This window comes from Hyla sarda, chromosome 2 (genome assembly GCF_029499605.1).
Source record: "Hyla sarda isolate aHylSar1 chromosome 2, aHylSar1.hap1, whole genome shotgun sequence".
In the NCBI taxonomy this organism is placed as follows: domain Eukaryota; kingdom Metazoa; phylum Chordata; class Amphibia; order Anura; family Hylidae; genus Hyla; species Hyla sarda.
Genome location: NC_079190.1, coordinates 240,474,344 through 240,495,960, shown reverse-complemented (window position 1 = coordinate 240,495,960; position 21,617 = coordinate 240,474,344). Strand labels below are relative to the sequence as shown.

Here is a 21,617-nt window from a genome sequence, read left to right as displayed (position 1 = left end):
GTTGAAACCATTGTATGTTGAGACCAGAACTCTATGGAAACCTGGTAATTGGTTCTAAAGGCACCAAAATGTCATCCAAAAATAGGAAAAAGTGAGGATTAACCCCTTAAGGACCGGGGTTTTTTCCATTTTTGCATTTTCGTTTTTTGCTCCTTGCCTTTAAAAAAATCATAACTCTTTAAATTTTGCACCTAAAAATCCATATGATGGCTTATTTTTTGCGCCATCAATTCTACTTTGTAATGATTTCAGTCATTTTGCCCAAAAATCTACGGTGAAACGGAAAAAAAAATCATTGTGCGACAAAATTGAAAAAAAAAATGCTGTTTTGTAACTTTTGGGGGCTTCCGTTTCTACGTAGTACATTTTTCGGTAAAAATGACACCTTATCTATATTTTGTAGGTCCATACGATTAAAATGATACCCTACTAATATAGGTTTGATTTTGTCGGACTTCTGGAAAAAATCATAACTACATGCAGGAAAATTAATACGTTTAAAATTGTCATCTTCTGACCCCTATAACTTTTTTATTTTTCCGTGTATGGGGCAGTATGAGGGCTCATTTTTTGCGCCATGATCTGAAGTTTTTAACGGTATCGTTTTTGCATTGATAGGACTTATTGATCTAAAAAGTGATATAAAGTGATATAAAAAGTGACCAAAAATGCACTATTTTGGACTTTGGAATTTTTTTGCGCGTACGCCATTGACCGAACGGTTTAATTAATGATATATTTTTATAATTCGGACATTTCCGCACGCGGTAATACCATATATGTTTATATTTATTTTTATTTACACTGTGTTTTTTTTATTGGAAAAGGGGGGGTGATTCAAACTTTTAATAGGGAAGGGGTTAAATGACCTTTATTAACACTTTTTTTTCACTTTTTTTTTGCAGTGTTATAGCCCCCATAGGGACCTATAACACTGCACACACTGATCTTCATCATTGATCACTGGTTTCTCATAAGAAACCAGTCCTCAACGATTCTGCCACTTGACTGCTCATGCCTGGATCTCAGGCACTGAGCAGTCATTCGGCGATCGGACAGCGAGGAGACAGGTAGGGGCCCTCCCGCTGTCCTGTCAGCTGTTCAGGATGCCGCGATTAGCCGCGGCTATCCCGAACAGCCCGACTGAGCTAGCCGGCAACTTTCACTTTCACTTTTAGCCTGAGCGCGCGGCTAAAGGGTTAATAGCGCGCGGCGCCGCGATCGTCACTGCGCGCTATTAGAGGCGGGTCCCGGCTTCACTATGACGCCGGGCCCGCCGTGATATGACGCGGGGTTACTGTGTAACCCCGCGTTATATCAGGAGAGCAGGACCAAAAACGTACCGGTACGTCCTTGGTCCTTAAGGGGTTAAAGTAATAAGTAGATAACTATTACAGATAAAGCAAATCCTTACATATAAAAGTAAGAAAAATCTGCTGGGAGCTGAAATCACTGTCTATGTCAGTGTTTCCCAAGCAGTGAGCCTCCAGCTGTTGCAAAACTAGAACTCCCAGCATGCCCGGATAGCCAAAGGCTGTCCGGGCATGCTGGGAGTTGTAGTTTTGCAACAGCTGGGGGCACCCTGCTTGGGAAACACTGGTCTATGTAGAGGACAGGAGCTTCTTCAGGGTCCTGTACAGAACACACAATGTCCTAAAAAAGTAACATGGAGTCGCCCTCACCTGGTGTCCAAAGGAGCAGCTAACCCTGGTACAGGTAAAGTGTACAGAACATGTTGTACCTCCCTGTACTGTAGGGGGCGCTACCAGACATCAGTCAGTGCATACGCTTCAGTAATACAGGTGTTTTACCTGTAAATTGCCGATTCTGATTGGTCAGTTCTTCCAGCCATTGACACGTTTCACAGATCTGGACTGTCCGTAGCATTTTATGCTGAGTCTGGTTTCAACTTACAATGGTCCAGAAAAGACCATTGTATGTTGAAACTATTGTATGTTGAGGCCATTGTAAGTTGAGGGATCACTGTACTTTTATGACCGCAACCCCTCCAACACAATTTTGAAGAACCAGGATAAGCTTTCACAATCTTTTCAGGAGTAAAGTACCATCTGAGGATGGTTTTGTATGCGGATTCAATGTGAGAAGAGCATTGAAATTATTTATGTATATATTTAAAGGCGTATTGCCAATCTTCTGTTGCTATGTCTAATCCTAAATCTCCTTCCCATAAGCGGAATGGGTAGCTTTTGTAAAATGTATCACATTTAGTATACAAGTTATATAAAGGTTTAATGCCTTTTATAGAGGATGAAAAATATTGTAAAGTGCTACTATCCAATTTAAGCTGAGAAGGCATAATTGTATTCATAAAGTGTCTAATAATTAGGTATTTGTGAAATTGGTTATTATTAACATGATAACTTGAATGAATACTGTATCTTCGAAAGGCCTGATCTCAGAGTGTTTCATAATATGTCTGATGTGGGTGATACCACTATCAAACCAACTTTGTAGGTCCAAATCAGGTGAATTGGCAAGGACCATGGAGAGGGGAAGATCCTCTATAGTTGAATATTTAAGGGGGGTTAATGAGTTTAGATATTGTGTCCAGGCTTTGTAGGAGGCTCTGACTAACGGGTTATATAATTTAGGGACTGGTTATTTCCAGGCAGGAAGGAAGAGCATGTTGTATAATGTGTATGGATAAGTAGAAAGTTGTTCAATCATGGCCCATGAGGAGTTTGTAGCTACATTCCACCAATGCTTCAGAAATGAAACAAGTGTTGTGATGTAGTATCCTCTAATATCCGGAGTGCTTAATCCACCAGCCCTTTTGGATTTAGTAAGAATAGATAATGAAATTCTAAGTTTTTTGCCTGACCAGATAAAGTTTGACAATATACGGTTGGCTTTCTGAAAAAAGGACTTAGGGAGGAGGATAGGAAGGGTCCTAAAGTGGTATAAGAATTTTGGAAGCAGGAACATTTTGAATGTGGCTATTCTTCCCATCCAGAGTGGTCTTCACTCCTGCGGACTGGCACAGCTGTGCAGCCGGCCCGGAGATGGTATCCGCGCGATGTGTCTGGTCACAGTGGTTATTGCCGGAGTGGCACAGACTAGCGTCCGGCCGACAGATGGGTGCTGTGGGATGTGGTGAGTGATGATGCAGGTGGTGTCCTCGTGGATCCAGCGGTAAATTGTGTGCACTGGAACAGTGGTCCCTAGACAGAGGGGTTCAAGCTGTTGCAAATGTAAATATGAGTCCTTTAGCAAGGTGGTCTGTATGGTTGGGGTGTATTAATCGGCCAAACACGTTTCAGGGAGACCCCTTCTTCAGTAGAGATATATCAAGAACCCCATATTGATTGTGATCTTATATAGTCCATGTACTTTGATTGACATATGTTTTGGCTCATTCAAAGATAAGGACTGGATTATGTGAACTTGTAGGGTTGCTTATATGTAACGATAAACATTTTGAGTTACTATATTGGCAACCTAATGTATACTTAATATTATAAGGATAAGTAGGTATATAGATATATATAAAAATACATAAGGATAAACATTCATAAAAATAAAATGAGTACAACTAGCCATATCAGTTCAAGTAATAAATAAAGCAGTACAATATAGATATATAAATAGGAACCTGATAATATTAATAGGGTCTATATCTAAAATGAACACATATGAATTGCAACAAATTATATATCAAGCAGCTGAGGAAGAAAATATGTAGCATAAATAGAATACAATAAAACATGAAATATAAAATAGATATATATAAAATAAAGATAAAATATAAGTGTAAAATTAAATATTAATATAAATATAAAGTGCATATGCCCTGTGGGCTAGGTCTCTGGTCCCATCCAGGCGCTGACATACGGCCTGGCACTGGATGGGGCAAGAGCCAGAGGGAGTTCTTACAGGAAACCAAACACCTCTAACTCAGAATTCAGTCCTCTTGGTTCTATAGTCTCTAATTCATAGATTTTTTTTTTTTTTGCTTCAGCTCTGGACATTTTTGCAATATAATTACCACCCCCCCCCCCCCTCCAGTCATTTTGTATATTCTGTGAGGTGGCCCAGTACGGGAGATGTTGCCCCGTACCCTTCCTGTCCTGTCAGGCAGCCTCCTCCAGTGTCCCCAGGGCCCCTTGCACCTGTTTCACCCCTATACATATGTTCTGCAGTGGATTGTATTATAAAATGTGTTGTATCTTTAAGAGTTATGTCATGTTATTGTAACCCAGGAGGTATCAGTGACCAGGTGATCCAAAGAGTGACCTAGGGGTTCCCTGCTAGCCTCCCCCACACAAGCCCTGGGTGAAGCTTCTCTCTCTTGGAGCTTAAAGCTCACTTCCTGCTGAGGTCCAGTGCAGTCGTGTCTAATGTGTGTGTCCAGAGTGTTTGAGGCCTCAAAGTCAAGTCCTGCAACCACCATCAAGTCAAGTAAGTTAAAGTTACAGCTTTCTGAGTCAAGCCAAGTCAGTTCCTGACGTCTGTCAAGTCAGCATGGTCTGCAGTCAATTGTCCAGTCCTAATACAAGTCTCAGCAAGCCCTTAACGTCTCTGTGTCACTGGTCACATCCTTGGGCCCTGGCTGAACTGTATAGACTTTACCAACTGTCTACCCTCAGTAAAGCCACCATTTTCTGTAACTTGGTTTCGGAGTCTTTATTGCCCCCGTGCCTAGCCCAGGGTCCAGCGGTATACCTTCGAGTGGTTTTAAGCTAAACCATGCCCTGTCGTCACGAATACAAGGGGTTAATGCCATCTGCCCGTAGGGTAACAACATCTGCCCTCATCACACCCCGCTACCACATCTGTATACCTGTAAAAATTTTATCTGATGGATCTTGATTATGATATTGTAAAAAATTTGAAGATAAGCGATGTTTTGAATTGCCTTTTTAAAGGGGTATTCCAGGAAAAAACTTTTTTATATATATCAACTGGCTCCAGAAAGTTAAACAGATTTGTAAATTACTTCTATTAAAAAAATCTTAATCCTTTCAGTACTTATTAGCTTCTGAAGTTAAGGTTGTTCTTTTCTGTCTAAGTGCTCTCTGATGACACCTGTCTCGGGGAAACGGCCAGTTTAGAAGAGGTTTGCTATGGGGATTTGCTTCTAAACTGGGCGTTTTCTGACACAGGTGTCATCAGAGAAGACTTAGACATAAAAGAACAACCTTAACTTCAGAAGCTAATAAGTACTGAAAGGATTAAGATTTTTTTTAATAGAAGTAATTTACAAATCTGATTAAGTTTCTGGAGCCAGTTGATATATAAAAAAAAGTTTTTTCCTGGATAACCCCTTTAATGTTATGAATATGTTCCGAGATACGTGTTTTAATGGCCATTTTGTCCTACCTACATATTGCTTATTACAACTGCATTGAATGATGTATATACCACCTTTTTGTATTACAAGAAATATTTTCCATAATTTTCCATTTAAAACCATTTACTGTGGAAATAATTTACACAGTTTCCCTTTGAATTTTTTTTATTTTGCTGTTTGAGCATATACCACAGCGATAAAAGCCTTTTTATAATAACCAAGATTTTTCCATGTGTGAACAAGTCTTATTTTGTATGGTAGGGGCTACTTGTAGACTGAGATTAGGGGTTTTTGTATAAATAAAGGAGGGGGTGGAAGATATAATTGAGCTTAACCCCTTAAGGATGCAGAGATTTTCCGTTTTTGTATTATCATTTTTTCCTCATCACCTTCTAAAAATCATAACGCTTTTCATTTTGCACCTAAAATTCTATATTATGGCTTATTTTTTGCACCACTTATTGTGACATTAGTCATTTTACCAAAATATCCATGGCGAAACGGACTTCTGACCCATATAACTTTTTTATTTTTCTGCTTACGGGCCTGTATGAGGGCTAATTTTTTTGCACCATAATCTGAAGTTTTTATTGGTACCATTTTTATATTGATCGGACTTTTTGATCGATTTTTATTCATTTTTTCATGTTATAAAAAGTGGCCAAAAATACGCTATTTTGGACTTTTGAATTTTTTTGCGTGTACGCCATTGGCCATGTGGTTTAATTAATGATATATTTTTATAGTTTGGACATTTCTGCACGTGACAATGCCACATATGTTTATTTTTATTTACACAGTTTTTTTTAAATGGGGAAAAAGGTGGTGATTCTTACTTTTATTAGGGAAGGGGTTAAATGATCTTTATTAATTTTTAATACGATGTGACGGAGGCAGGTAAGGGGACCTCCGACTGACTGAGCTGCCGGGAAGCTTTCACTTTCATTTTAGATTCGGTGATCAGCTTTGAACGTCTAAAGGGTTAATAGCATGTGGCACAACGATCGGTGCCGCACACTATTAGCCCAGAGTCCCGGCTTTCATTAGCAGCCAGGACCGACCCGGTATGACGTGTGACCCTGCGTTGTATACCGGCACCGGGCACAGGGCGTAGGGGTACGCCCTGCATCCTTAAGAGGTTAAAACTTTATTCTGATGTAATAGATGCCAGTTCTTTTTAATAATTTTATATATATATATATATATATATATATATATATATGTATATACGGTATATATATATCACTAGTACTGGTGGCCAAATAGAATCCAGCACATTCCATAAACCTACTGCAAAAAAACAGGTGGCTGTTAAATATCCCGTCCGGTCAGTTTAGAAGATTAAAAAGAAACTTCACAAATGATACGCCATACCTTACCAAAAATATTAAAGAAATAGGTTATCCCAATAAAGTTCTACATAAAGCAAAAGAAAAAATAGCAAGCATAGACAGAAGCTCATATTTTACTGACACACCCCTAAAATCTAAGTAAGAAGATAAAATACGTCATATTCTCCCCTTTAATAATGATTATAAAAAAGTTGAGAAAATTATTAAAAAGAACTGCCATCTATTACATCAGGATAAAGTTTTAAGCTCAATTATATCTTCCACCCCCTCCATTATTTACACAAAAGCCCCTAATCGCAGTCTACAAGTAGCCCCCACCATACAAAATAAGACTTGTTCAAAAATGGAAACATTTTAGTTATTTTTAAAAGGCTTTTATCGTTGTGGTCTATGATCAAACTGTAAAATACATTTTCAAAGGAAAACTGTGGAAATTATTTCCACAGTAAATGGTTTTAAATGGGAAATCATGGATAATATCTCTTATAATACAAAAGGTGGTATATACATAAGTCAATGAAGTTGTAATAAGCAATATGTAGGTAGGACAAAACGACCATTAAAAACACGTATCTCGGAACATATACGTAACATTAAAAAAGGCAACTCAAATCATCCTTTATCTTCACATTTTTTACAATATCATAATCAAGATCCATCAGATTAAATTTTTACAGGTTTACAGAAGATCAAAAAAGACTGGAGGGAGGGAGGGTGGGGTGGGGTGGGGGTAAATCATATTGCAAAAATGTCCAGAGCTGAAGCAAGAAAAATCTATTAATTAGAGACTATAGAACCAAGAGGAGTGAATTCCAAGTTAGAGGTGTTTGGTTTCTTGTAAGAACTCCCTGGGGGCTCTGGCTTTTGCCCCATCCAGTGCCAGGCTGTATATCGGTGCCTGGATGGGACCAATGGGACCAGAGACCTAGCCCACAGTGCATCTACATCTGCACTTTATATTTTATCTATATTTCATATATATATATATATATATATATATAAATGCAGAAAGTATAGCAGCACACCCAGTAATAAAGTGCAAAAATTGGGATTTATTGACCCATATCAAATGCGACGTTTCGACGGCATCCCGACATCTTTTTCAAGCATGTATATATATATCTTTTATTTCATGTTTTCTTGTATTCTATTTATACTACATATTTTATACCCCAGCTGCTTGATATATAATTTGTTGCAATCCATATGTGTATTTATTCATTTTAGATATAGACCCTATTAATATTATCAGGTTCCTATTTATATATCTATATTGTACTGCTTTATTTATTACGTGAACTGGCTAGTTGTACTCATTTTATTTTTATGTAGTTTTATTCTTATGTGTTTTTTTTTTTTTATATATATCTATATACCTACTTATCCTAATAATATTAAGTATACATTAGGTTGCCAATCTAGTAACTCAAAATGTATATCGTTGTATATAAGCAACCCTACAAGTTCACATAATCCAGTCCTTATCTTTTAAAAAGCCAAAACATATGTCATTCAAAGTTCATGGACTATATAAGATCACAATCAATATGGGGTTCTTGATATATCTCTACTGAAGAAGGAGTCTCCCCAAAACGAGTTTAGTCGATTTAATACACCGGAACAATACAGACCACCTTGTTAAAGGACTCATATTTACATTTGCAACAGCTTGAACCCCTCTGTCTAGGGACCACTGTTTAGGCGTGCGCAATTTACCACTGGATCCACCCACGAGGATGCCGCCTGCCCGCATCATTACTCACCACATCCCACAGCACCCATCTGTTGGCCGGACGCAAGTCTATGCTGCAATAACCACTGTGATCCGACACATCGAGCGATTACCATCTCCGTGCCGGCTGCACAGCTGTGCCAGTTCGCAGGAGTGAAGACCGCTGGTCACCGAGCTGCTACATTCCGTTATCATCCAGTGGTGCGGTGAGTGGTGCAAGGCACCAAACTACCATACAAACTGTACTTGCATGAACATTTTGTATGGTAGTTTGGTGCCTTGCACCACTCACCGCAATCTGAGTCTGGAGCCAGTAACGCATTAATAATATCTGGTGGCTGTATTTGAACTATAATTGACTTTCTACCCGGTCATACATTTATGTTTGTTTTTTTAATTAATTTATAATATTGAACATTTTTATATATTACTTCTAATATGTGTTAAGGTCTACAGCAAGGGCCCTGCTTAGACACTTATTTATCACATCTTAATAAACATTGCTATTAATTGTATACGTACAGCAGCCCTTGCTGTAGACCTTAACACATATCTATTAATTATTATTATTCATCTTCATACACCATATATATATCTGGAGGTCTGTATTGTTATTGGTACGAGAGGTTACATGCAACATAAACACCTCGATATATATATCACTTTATACATCTATTTAGTGTGAGCCCCCCAAAATCTATTTTATACTAATATCTGTCTATGGAGATGACATAGCTGTGTGTTTACTTTTATGCACTTTTATGCAATATATGTGACTGCAACACCTGAGCTCAATAATTGGGAGAGGTGTCTGCATACCTTTTTGGTTATACCAGCTATAGACGCAAAGTTGTGAGTATTTAGATTCATTGTATAACTTATGTGTTCACATACCAATATAAGGATAATAGATTTTAATTTTTACTACTTTCATTCTTTAGAGGTGGAGCTGTGGCGATCACTGTAGGGACTTTTTGTGATTGTTTCCTGCTGTTCATCTATATCAGAATAAGAAAGTTACATCTTGCAACTTGGCCTGGTATGTCCCTATGTGTTGATGTCTAAATTGTGTATCCATGTAAACAAAAAGTGGTTTCATATCAGATAGGATTTATTGAGATCAAGGAGCATATTCACACATTAACAGTTAGATCTGACTGATCTTATGTTTCAATTTTGTTTAACCCCTTCCCTCTTTGGCGATTTTTCATTTTCAATTTTCCATCTAAAAATCCATATGAGGGCTTGTTCTTTGCACCAACAATTTTACTTTGTAATACCATTAATAATTTCACCACAAAATCTACTGCGAACCCAGAAAAAAATTATTTGTGGGGAAAAAAAAGCCCTTTTGTAATTTTTAGCGGCTTCCGTTTCTATGCAGGGCAGTTTTCATAAAAATTGCACCTTATATTTAATCTGTAGGTCCATACAGTGGCAAAGATACCCAATTTATATAGGTTTGATTTTATTTTACTACAAAAAAAATTATAACTACATGTGCCAAAATTTATATGTTGAAAAATTACCTCTTCTGACCCCTATAACTTTTTAATTTTTCTGTATAAGGGGTGGTATGAGGGCTAATTTTTAAAGCCGCGATCTAAAGTTTTTATCCGTACCATTTTTTTCATCTGAATTTTTGATCACTTTTTATTCATTGTTTTATGTTATAAAAAGTGACCAAAAATACAATATTTTGGACTTTGGAATTTTTACATGTACACCATTGACCGTGCGGTTTAATTAGGCATGCGTCGATACCACACCTTTATTTTTATTTACACAGGTTTTTTTTAAATGGGAAAAGGGGGGTAATTTAAACTTTTATTACGGAAGGGGTTAAATCACATTTATTATCACTTTATTTTTAATTTTTTTTGCAATGTTATAGCCCTCATACTGATTTCCTACACTGATCACTGTTATGGCATTGATCAGTGTTATCGTCGCTCGACTGCTCCTGCTTGGATCTCAGGCACGGAGCAGTCATTCGGCGATCGGACAGCGAGGAGGCAGGTAGGGATCCCGCTCGCATCCTGCAAGCGTTCGAGATGCTACGATTTCACCGCGGCGTCCCGAACAGCACCACTCAGCTAACCGGCAATGTTTGCTTTCCTTTTAGACGCGGCGATCAAGTTTGAAAGCGTTAATGCCAGACATTAGCCCGATCAGCGATGCCCGCCATTAGCCGTGGGTACTGGTTGGCTCTAACAACCGGGACCCACCGGTTATGATGTGCACTCACCTGCTGAGCAAGCGTTATACCTCGGGAGCCGGAGATGGACGTTTATGAACGTCCATTTGCGGTAAGGGGTTAAGGGTACGTTCACACGTACAGTATCTGCTGTATATTTTGTGCCACTTATTTTGCGGTCCATTGAAGTCAATGGGTAGCAAAGTCAGCTGCAGAAAATATGCAGCAGATACTGTACGTGTGAATGTACCCTTAGGGCGTTTTTTTCCCTGCAGATCTTCTGCAGATTTGCTGCTGCAGATTTTGCTACCCATTGAAAGTCAATGGGCAGCACAATCTTCTGAAAGCATATCTTCAGCAGAAAATATGCAGGTGTGAATGCACCTTTAGACTGTATCCTGCACATATTTGATGCGCATGATTTGAAGCTGCAGATTTAGTTTACACTGAACTCTACAGCATAAAATCTGCAGCTTCAGAACCTGTGCATCAAATATGCTCCGGATATTGTCCGTGTGACTACATACTTAAAGAACAAAACGGTTAGGTTCTTAAAATTGTGTGTCCCATGTTCGATGTCAACATTCCTTTCATCACTAGAACACATAAAAATACTATTGTCTCCCTGCTACCTGCATCTTTGGTCTGGAAGGAGGACAATTTATTTTCTTTGATAAATGAACTTTAAACCTCTAAGCGACTGTCAATAGAAACATTGGCATGGACCATTGGCATATTGAAGATTTTTTTAGGCCTTAACACTAAATCATAGGAGTCCCCCCCCCCCCCCCCCCCCAAGCATTTCAATAGTGTGCAGTGGCACGTTATATTCTAGTAATTGAGTTGTCCCACCATTAGAAGTTCTACATTATTCACATGATGGGAAATAATCAGATTGTGTGGGTTTAACCTCTAGAACTCCCCCATGACCTCAAAAGCAGGTACCCAAGTCTCCCGTCAGAGCAGAGTGGCAGTCACATGTGTGCACTGCTGCACTGTTTTTCCTCTATGGCAGAGCACAGCACTCTTCTGTCTTTGGCAGCTGTCATAGAAAATGAAAGGAGACGCACCACTGCTCCATTCTGATGGACTTACTCAGGTCCCCATTCTTCACACCAAGGGTTGGACCTCCCGCACTTAGATAGTTATCACCTATCCTGTTGATAGAAGATAATGTTGATTGGTGGGATAACTTCTACGAAGTCTAATATTACCAATAATATAACTTTACATGGGACAAACAGAAAGTCTACACCATGAATGACTCCGCCTAATGACTGACTAACATCACCATACTGTAACTGAATAAAAAACACTAAAAACATTCACATATTCCCTTGACCCTCCTTAAATACATCCATTGACCCACAGGTAGAGTCTCCTTAGCTCCTCACTTTTCCAGCATCCTCACCTCCTATATGCAAACTTCTCAGAGTGATAATACCCACCTTTTCTGCACCGCACAGTAATGTTATCATGTACCCCTTGTGCCCCCACACAGTATTTAGTTCCTTCTTTGTGTCCTCCACATAGTAGTTAACCCCTTAATAGTGTCCACAAACAGTAGAGAGCTCCCAATAGTGCCTAGACACAGCAGTTACCGACAGTAGCTTATCCCTCGGTATTGCCCCCACACAGTAGTTAGCCCCACAAAAGTGCCCCATACAGTAGTTACTCCCTTAATAGTGTCTGCAAACAGTATTTTCCTCTCTTATCGTGTGCCACACACAGTAAGCCCTCCAATAGTGCCCCCACACAGTAGTTACCCTCAACAGTACCCTCTTTGCGGCAACAGTAGAAGAGTATGAAAAAAAATCTCAACCTTTCCTAACTCCCACAATGCAGCTGTTTCTCTTCCTGCTAAACACAGCCCACTGCAGGCAAAGTGAGTCTTCATCATGTAACTGTGGCCTCTGTGACGGCTCCTGACTCTATTTTTAGGCTACAGACAAAAGCAACTTTCGCCCGGGGATCCGGAGTAGTCACGGATGTAACCCTGGATTCTCAGACTATAGATACCACTACCACTACCACTATTCTACTAGGAATATGACCCACCATGGGTCCCAGACAGCCACCCAACTTCCCATATTATAATCCACCACTGGCATAATATACTGCAGTAAAACTGCATAATATTTGTTTTTATGTGTTTGTAATATTTTCTCTTTTACATGTAGGATGGTCAATTGAATGTCTAAATGACTGGGGACCTTTCCTAGCACTGGCAATTCCTGGAGTACTTATAAATATGATTGAATGCTGGGCTTTTGAAATAGCAATGATTCTAGCAGGTTAATAGCATCAGTTTTTACATATCCATGTTTTACAATCCCAACTTTTATAGATAGATGTATTGTTGACTTTCTCATATTTTTAGGTCTCATTAATCTAGTGGAACTTGGAGGGCAGTCCCTTTTAATTCAGTTAATAACCATGTTAATAAAGGTACAGCAAAATATTATTGTCATGTCATTTCTTTGTTACTTGTATTACTATGTTTCAATTTTTTTAATAATAATTTGCTATGTCTCAATACTTTGCAGATCCCATTTGCTCTTGGAATTGCTACCAGCTTAAGAGTTGGTTACCATCTAGGAGCTGGAGAGACTGACCGGGCCAAGAAATCTTCTAAACTGGGCTTAGTAGTAGCAGGTAGAAATAAATATATAATATATATAATGTATTTTATAGTATATGTAGTAATATTTATATTTCTAAGGCCAACCTTAGACATCAGATAGCTGTCAAGTCTGGATGAATATGCACAGCGAGATGGGCCAAGCAAACATGTTAAAGTACAGTAGGAGACTCGCAATGTTGCTAGTGTAATGTGCAGAACTGCATCCTATGCATTCGCTCCTTCCTTAAAGGGGTACTCCACTGCCTCAGCATCCAAAACATTTTGTTCCAAATGCTGGGTGAGGGCTACGGGGGTTGTGACATCCGTGGGGGCTTGTGCATGACGTCACGACCTCCATAGCCCGCACCCAGCATTCGGAACAAAATGTTCCGGACACTGGGACAGTGAAGTACCCCTTTAAGTTGTCCGGAGATTTTCGAAGATACAGTGAGTGGAGGGGAAGGCAGAGCAGGGCAGGACGCAACTCTGCACCTCCCTCAGCTCCGTACACAGCTCCCTCAGCTCCACTCCTGTCAGCGGTCATCACAGGAGAAACATAGATATGCACAGCAGTGTTCATTTATATACAGTACGTCCTCCTGACATGAACACTACCGTGCATATCTACGTCCCTCCTGTCATAAACTACACAATGACCGCTGACAGGAGCGGAGCTGAGGGAGGTGCAGAGTTGCGTCCTGCCTTGCTATGCCTTCCACTCCCCTTGCTGTATCTTTGGCAATCCTTGGACCGCTAAGGGGAGGAGCGAACACAGTTCTGCACCTCACACCAGCCTCCTTTTATTTTTTTCTGGGCAATTTGCCAAAATCATAGAAATTTAACATTTTTAAAAACTGGAAAGCCCAAAAAGAATCCTACAAATTATACAAAACTATGAACTATAGTGTGAACTCTTTGCAGCTTTCGTACCTTGTTTTGGCTAACAAATACTGATACAAAATACCCAGAATACTGTCATGTGAAAGATATGGGATTGTCACATATATTGGGCATTGCTTAGCTCTTAATCAAACAAAGAATTAGAAATTTTAACCCCTGGTGGATGGCACAGTAAGGCTATGAAGCAAGCACAGGGGATGCCTGTGATAGCTGCCAGCCAGCACTCACAGTCAATGACAGACATTAGCAATCACTCTGATGTTGGTCATCAACCACCTAACTGTTGCGATCGTAGCATTTAAGAGGCTTCTGACAGAATGGATAACGGTCAGCTCTCCGATCGGCACAACTGCAGTGGGACTCCTTTTCCCATAAAATTAATAATAAAAAAACAAAAAAAACACCACCAGCTCCTGCAAAGTATCTGGTTATTTCTGATTCTGGCTATATGGGGGCCTGAGGAATCGGGTAACCGCAAAACAGTGCTGTAGCCTGTTCTGCGCTCAGCTCACTGATGACCTCTGTTTACATGTCTCGGCATGAGTTTTTTTTATACAGGAAATAAAGGATGCTATTATTAGTACAATGTACAATGATAAAATTTTTTTCTACTTTTGAGTACTATTTTCAGTATTTTTTCATTGTTGCACCCCTTGTGATAGCCTGGGGAATGTGGGGTATAGGGAGTGCAGCTGTGTGGTAATTAAAGGGTGCTTGTTAACCCTTGCTATTCGTGATGCCAGGGTGAGGGCTCCTCAGTAATGCTTGTCCTACCACCACCCTTCCCAAGAGCGATAGTGAGGTAGATAATAATAGAATGTCCACAACTGGAGAGTTTTCTGAAAAAGGTATAACTTTTACTGAAGATTTTCTGCAAGCTTCCTAAACTGAACAGACTCTATGTATACAACTGCTTTCTTTGGAGATTGACAAAGGTTGGGACTTTAGCAATTTAGAGTCTTTAGGTATTAGGCGCTGTTCCACTGGATTTAGGGGATTTAGTTGCGGTCCACTTGTCACGCTAGCTTTAGCAGGGGTAGTTTAGAACTCACAGTTTTAGTTCAGCTGAGGCCGGTAGGTTTTTCAGGCCCAGCGTGTCTTTGCAAGTTGCGCAGATCCGTCCTGCTAGTCCGGCATCCACCAGAGCAGATACCCAAGAGAGTGATAATTGGCTACAGCTCTTTTATATGGGCAGGGGCTGGACTAGTGCTAATTGGTCCATACTTGTGTCAATCACAATTACAAAGACTTGTGGGTAACACGTGACCCAAGGACCTCCAATGGTCCTCCAACATACCATAGAGGATATTAACATGGTCACATGACCGAAGGTCCTGCGACGCTAAACAAGGTAAGTACTTTACATAATATTAGGTATACAGTGGTCCCTCAAGTTACAATATTGATTGATTCCAGGACGACCATTCAATGTTGAAACCATCGTATGTTGAGACCATAACTCTATGGAAACCTGGTAATTGGTTCAGAACCCACCAAAATGTCATCCAAAAATAGGAAAAAGTGAGGATTAAAGATAAATAAGTAGATAACTTAAACAGATAAAGCAAATCCTTACACCTAAAAGTAAGAAAGATCTGCTGGGAGCTGTAAATCACTGTCTATTTCAGTGTTCCCCAACCAGGTGCCTCAAGCTGTTGCAAAACTACAACTCCCAGCAGGGCTTGCTGGGAGTTGTAGTTTTGCAACAGCTGGAGACAACCTCTTTGGGAAACACTGCTCTATGTAGAGGACAGGAGCTTCTTCAGGGTCCTGTACAGAACACGCAATGTCCTAAAAAAAGGAAAATTGAGCCGCCCTCACCTGATGCCCTAAGGAGCAGCTAACCCTGGCACAGGTAAAGAGTACAGAACAAGTAATAGCTCCCTGTACTGTAGGGGGCACTACCAGACACCAGTCAGTGCATGCACTTTAGGAATACAGGGGTTTTACCAGTGAAATATCCATTCTGATTGGTCGGTTCTTCCAGTCATTGACACATTTCGCAGATTCCATAGCATTGTATGTTGAGTCTGGTTTCAAGTTACAATGGTCCAGAAAAGACCATTGTATGTTGAAACTATTGTATGTTGAGGCCATTGTAAGTTGAGGGATCACTGTGCATTATTTATTAAAGATATACATGCATTAACATTAGAGAATTAGACTTGAGGAGAGGCGACTATGGGCAGTCCCACCTGAGGGACCCTACCTGAGCGTAGTTACTCTGACTTTGGGGACCTCTACACTAGGTACGGTATGTAATACGGTACCGGGACACCACACACCCCTAAAATCAGTACCTTGATTGCTTTTACTGCATTATAATATTCCTAGTTTTGGAATATACTGTGATGTTGTATTTGTGAAGAATACTGTTAGAAAAATATTTTTTTTTTTTTTCCAGTAGTGCCACTCCTCTCTTTCTCTCTAGCGTGCCTGTTTGTTTTAGGATAGTTGTGCCGATTGCTGCTTTCTTTTTACCACTTTATGCCGTGGCCTGCGACAATGTGTCACAAACTAGGACAGTCATCTACTGTGTGACTGAAGATGCATGGTATCAGGAAAACCATTGAAGGATGATCCAGGCCTGCACACTAAAGGAGGAAAGTGCCACAGCCAAAGTCCTCATGCTCACACTTGCTCACACAGTAGTAATAAAACTTTTACTCTGTATGAGCCGGGGGCGGATCCAGAGTGTAGTCTCAGGAGGGGCACTATCAGAGTATCGTGCGGTGGTCGACATGCCCCCTCTCATAGACTTGCATTGAGGGGGCATGGTGTGATGTCACAAGGGGCGTGGCTGTGAAGTCACAACCCCGCAGCCCGCACCCAGGGTTCGGAACAAAATGCTCCGAACGCTGAGGCAGTAGAGTATCCCTTTAAGTACGCAGCATAGTTCCCCCACACTATGTAGGCAGCATAGTTCCCCCACACTAGGTTGGCAGCATAGTTCCCCCCACAATAGGTTGGCAGCATAGTTCCCCCACACTAGATTGGCAGCATAGTTCCCCCACACAAGGTTGGCAGCATAGTTCCCCCACACTAGGTTGGCAGCATAGTTCCCCCACACTAGGTTGGCAGCATAGTTCCCCCACACTAGGTTGGCAGCATAGTTCCCCCACACTAGGTTGGCAGCATAGTTCCCCCACACTAGGTTGGCAGCATAGTTCCCCACATTAGGTTGGCAGCATAGTTCCCCACATTAGATTGGCAGCATAGTTTCCCCACATTAGATTGGCAGCATAGTTCCCCCACATTAGACTGGCAGCATAGTTCCCCCACATTAGGTTGGCAGCATAGTTCCCCCACATTAGGTTGGCAGCATAGTTCCCCCACATTAGGTTGGCAGCATAGTTCCCCCACATTAGGTCGGCAGTATAGTCCCCCCACATTATATTGGTAGTATAGTTCCCCCACATTAGGTGGCAGTATAGTTCCCCCACATTAGGTTGGCAGTATAGTTCCCTTACATTAGGTTGGCAGTATAGTTCCCTCACATTAGGTTGGCAGTATAGTTCCCCCACATTTAGTAGCAGCATAGTTCCCCCCACATTAGGTAGGCAGCATAGTTCCCCCCACATTAGGTTGGCAGTATAGTTCCCCCACATTAGGTTGGCAGCATATTTCCCCCACATTAGGTAGGTAGCATAGTTCCCCCACATTAGATTGGCAGCATAGTTCCCCCACATTAGGTTGGCAGTATAGTTCCCCCACATTAGGTTAGCAGCATAGTTCCCCCCCATTAGGTTGGCACATTAGGTTGGCAGCATAGTTCCCCCACATTTGGTTGGCAGTATAGTTCCCCCACATTAGGTTGGCAGTATAGTTCCCCCACATTAGGTTGTAGTTCCCCAACATTAGGTCGGCCGTATAGTTCCCCCACATTAGGTTGGAGTTCCCCCACATTAGGTCGGCCGTATAGTTCCCCCACATTAGGTTGTAGTTCCCCCACATTAGGTAGGCAATATAGTTCCCCCCACATTAGGTAGGCAGTGTACCCCACAGACATACAGCTTTCAGCCATATACAGTGTATGGCTGGAGGCTGTATGTCTGCGTACTGTCCAACTTCAGTGCTCCGACCACCGCTCTTCCAGTCATTGGTCATGATCTACTGCTATGGCCTATAGACCATAGCAGTAGGTCCCGGGACCGGAGGAACGGTGGTTGAAGCACCGAAGATGACGTGCCGCTGGTAACTTACCATGCACGCGTCCTCTTCGCTCCGCTCCTATGGGCGCACGCACGGGACGTCAGTGACGTCCCTGTGTATGCTACCTCCTGGGGCCCCTGCGTTTTTAAAATTAATGCGGGGCCGCAGAAAGGTAACCGGGACATCCTTGTGTCCCAAAAAGATGTTTCGGTACACAGGGATGTCCTGAATGTGACAGGGGAAATTAATCTCTTGGGGAAGGGGGGGCAATTGCCCTGTTGCTCCACCGTCCTGGATTCTACACTGGTATGAGCAGGATGACTATGTGTGTGGCACTGCAGGGGCTGTCTAAGATCCACTGCAGAGCTACACATAAGTTTTTCTATTTATTACATATTACAAATTTGCCAAGAGGACCCTCCAATATGTATCTGTAAAAATTATATCATATCAAGTCTGATGTGTCTTTTTCAGGAACTCTTGCGATATTCATTTTCATATTATTGATTGGGCTGAGAAGTCAGCTTGGAAAAATGTTTGTCAATGAAAAGTAAGTGATCGTTTTTTATACCTTGTGATAATTTAGCTGGTGGTACTTTGCATAGTGAAGCAAGGAAAAAACTGTATAATGTACATGAACTCCGAGAGTATTTGACATTAAAATATAAAATGCTAGAATTTGCCAATCTTAAAGCAAACCTCAAATTTCTAAAGAAAAACAGTTATTGTGCAGGAATAGTCCAAGAAACAAATTTCTTAAAATGATTCCATTAAGAAATGTTGTTGTTAACCTGCAGGGTGAACCAGATCACATTTCTAGGCTGTAGTCTGCACTAAACTAGACAGCAGGGGCGTTGCTAGGTCTTCCTTAGTTAAGCCCCTAACCATGCCATCAGCCACGCCAAGCTGCTTGATCAGTATCCTCACTAAACCAGAAGGAAACCATACAGTGTGGTTGCAGCAATCACATTCCTATCACGCTCAGATCTCAGCATGTACACGCTGTAATAGAGTGATAGGAGTGTGAATGCTGCAACCACACTCCTATCATTCTTACGTACTCAGGTATATCAGCTCAGTAGACAATGCACAGCAGACTTAGGTCTCCTACCTGCATCTCTCCTGTCATCTGCAAGATCAGAAGGTCCTAGCTGCCTCCCTTCTACTACAGCCTCCCATATGGACAGTACAGCCCTACCTCAGAGCTGTGTACTATGGGAGAGGCAGAGACTGAGACTTCTAGGAGCTACTACATTACACGGTAAGTCAGTGAGCAGCAGAGACTTACTTAAAGTGGCAGCGGCATCCTGGCAACCAGTCAGACCCAGGGCTATGGGTGCCAGACCCGGGGCTTCAACCCCAATAGACCCCCTCCTCCCCTCTAAACAGCATCTTGTGGCCCATGTTGGGTAATTAAGGGCCTAGAATATGTCAGACATATGCACCTGGGAGGCTTTCTCAGTAAATCGGCCTTTGAAGACTGTAAAAAGCAGTATGAAACTAACCGAAGCTTTATATCTTAAATGATTTGCCTAGAAACATGTTAAAAAATATTGACAATACATCTTTTCTGATTATTTCTTATAGGGATATTTTATCTCTAGTGTATGAGACCATACCAATATGTGCTTTATTTTACATTTTTACTCCATCAGTCGTAAGTATGCAAATATTTATTAACTAGTTAATTATTAGCATACTATTGTTTTCTAATGCCCAATTTATTCTTGCACAACCCTGAGGCATCAGAAAAAATGTAGTGTTGCCAGGTGGATTGTAGGCATATGGTTGTAATCTGCTGCTGTTGTTCTGATATCCAAAGATAAAGGGGGAGACATCAAAACCTGTGGTAAGGAAAAGTCGACCAGTTGCCCACACCAACCAATCAGATCGCTTCTTTCATTTTTCAGAGGCCTTTCTGAAAATAAAAGAAGCAAGCTGATTGGTTGCTATGGGCAACTGATTGACTTTTCCTCTCCACAGGTTTTAATAAATCTCAGGTTTTAATGATTTATTCAATATCGAGTATGAGTGCCACGTGTTAAAACATAGGGCTTATTCACATTACCGTCTGGCCCCGTTAAGAAATGCCAGTTATCAATCCGTTTGATAATTTTTCAAACTGGTTGCAAACGGCTGTAAAATAATTCCACTGATGTCAATGGGATTTTTTTTTTTACAATCCTTTATCACCTGTTTGAACACGTTTGCTTCCTGTTGTTTTTTTTATTTTTATTTTTTTAACACGCATGCAGTATTTTTCTACCGTCAAAAATAACGGAATAGAAACGGATATTATAAATTTAAAATTGAAGTCTATGGGTAACGGGTTGAAAAAAGATGAGCCTTTAATGTCTCTGTTTGCGCCTGTTTTTTCCCAATCCGTTTCTGATCAGTTATTACTTCTGAGCAAAATGAAAAATAAATGGATTAAAAACTGCTGCAACAGGATGCCACTTAATGGCATCCTTTTGCTTCAGTTTGCATCTGTTTGTTAGTATGGTCCATTTAGCAGCAATGACGGGAGAATAGCGGGATGGGAAACAACGGGCATGTGAACCTAGCCTACACTTACATGCCTTGGCATGTTATTAATGGTTATCTGTAGAATGTTCTGCCATGCTGAATGTAGTTGGGCATCCACTGCTGACAGCTCCCTTTGCAATTGCCAACTAATTATGTCCCAAATGTGCTTGATGGAAGACAAGTCCAAAGACACTGAAGGCCATGGTAGCAGGTTTAGGTCACACAGGCTGCTTACAGTAGGCTGAGCAACATGCAGCCTAGCTTTGTATTGAAAAATGCTCCTGGGACATTCGACCATACCATTTGTTCCACAACTGAATTAATGTGATGCCAAGCTTTTAGTATACCTGTAACAAGGGCTAGAGTGGTCTGGCTTCTGTACATTATGTCACCCCACACCATAATCCTGGGAATAGGATTGGTGTGATTTTCCCTCGTGAAGGCCTCTTATTGGCATTGCTCATGTGGTCTCCAGATGAATTTCCAGCTATCATTGCATCCAAGACAAAAGAGGGACAGAATGGATCATTATGCAATATTCTTCCAATGTAATGATTCCATTGTGCAGAGGTATACCTCTGTGCACCTCTTGCTGTCATTCCAATTCATCGTTGGCCTCCCACCCTTTAAACAGGAGACATCACACATTCATATTGTAGTGACTTAAAGGGATACTCTGCCCCAAGACATCTTATCCAAAGGATAGGGGATAAGATGTCTGATAGGTGCAGCAACGGAGGCTCATGACGTCACAGCCACGCTCACTCGTGATGTCACGTCCTTGCCCCCTTAATGCAGGTCTATGGAAGGGGGAGTGACGGCCA

The 21,617-nt window shown here is 41.0% G+C and overlaps 1 protein-coding gene across 1 annotated transcript in view; it reads left to right on the top strand.

The window, feature by feature from the left end:
• The window catches only part of LOC130357819 (multidrug and toxin extrusion protein 2-like), a 92,409-nt gene that overhangs the window by 53,132 nt on the left and 17,660 nt on the right, over window positions 1-21,617 (top strand). The window contains exons 9-14 of the mRNA XM_056560548.1: window positions 9,337-9,434; window positions 12,773-12,886; window positions 12,973-13,040; window positions 13,139-13,247; window positions 18,742-18,817; window positions 19,855-19,924. Of these exons, the coding sequence (XP_056416523.1) occupies window positions 9,337-9,434; window positions 12,773-12,886; window positions 12,973-13,040; window positions 13,139-13,247; window positions 18,742-18,817; window positions 19,855-19,924 (535 nt within the window). The remainder of the gene's footprint in view (window positions 1-9,336; window positions 9,435-12,772; window positions 12,887-12,972; window positions 13,041-13,138; window positions 13,248-18,741; window positions 18,818-19,854; window positions 19,925-21,617) is intronic.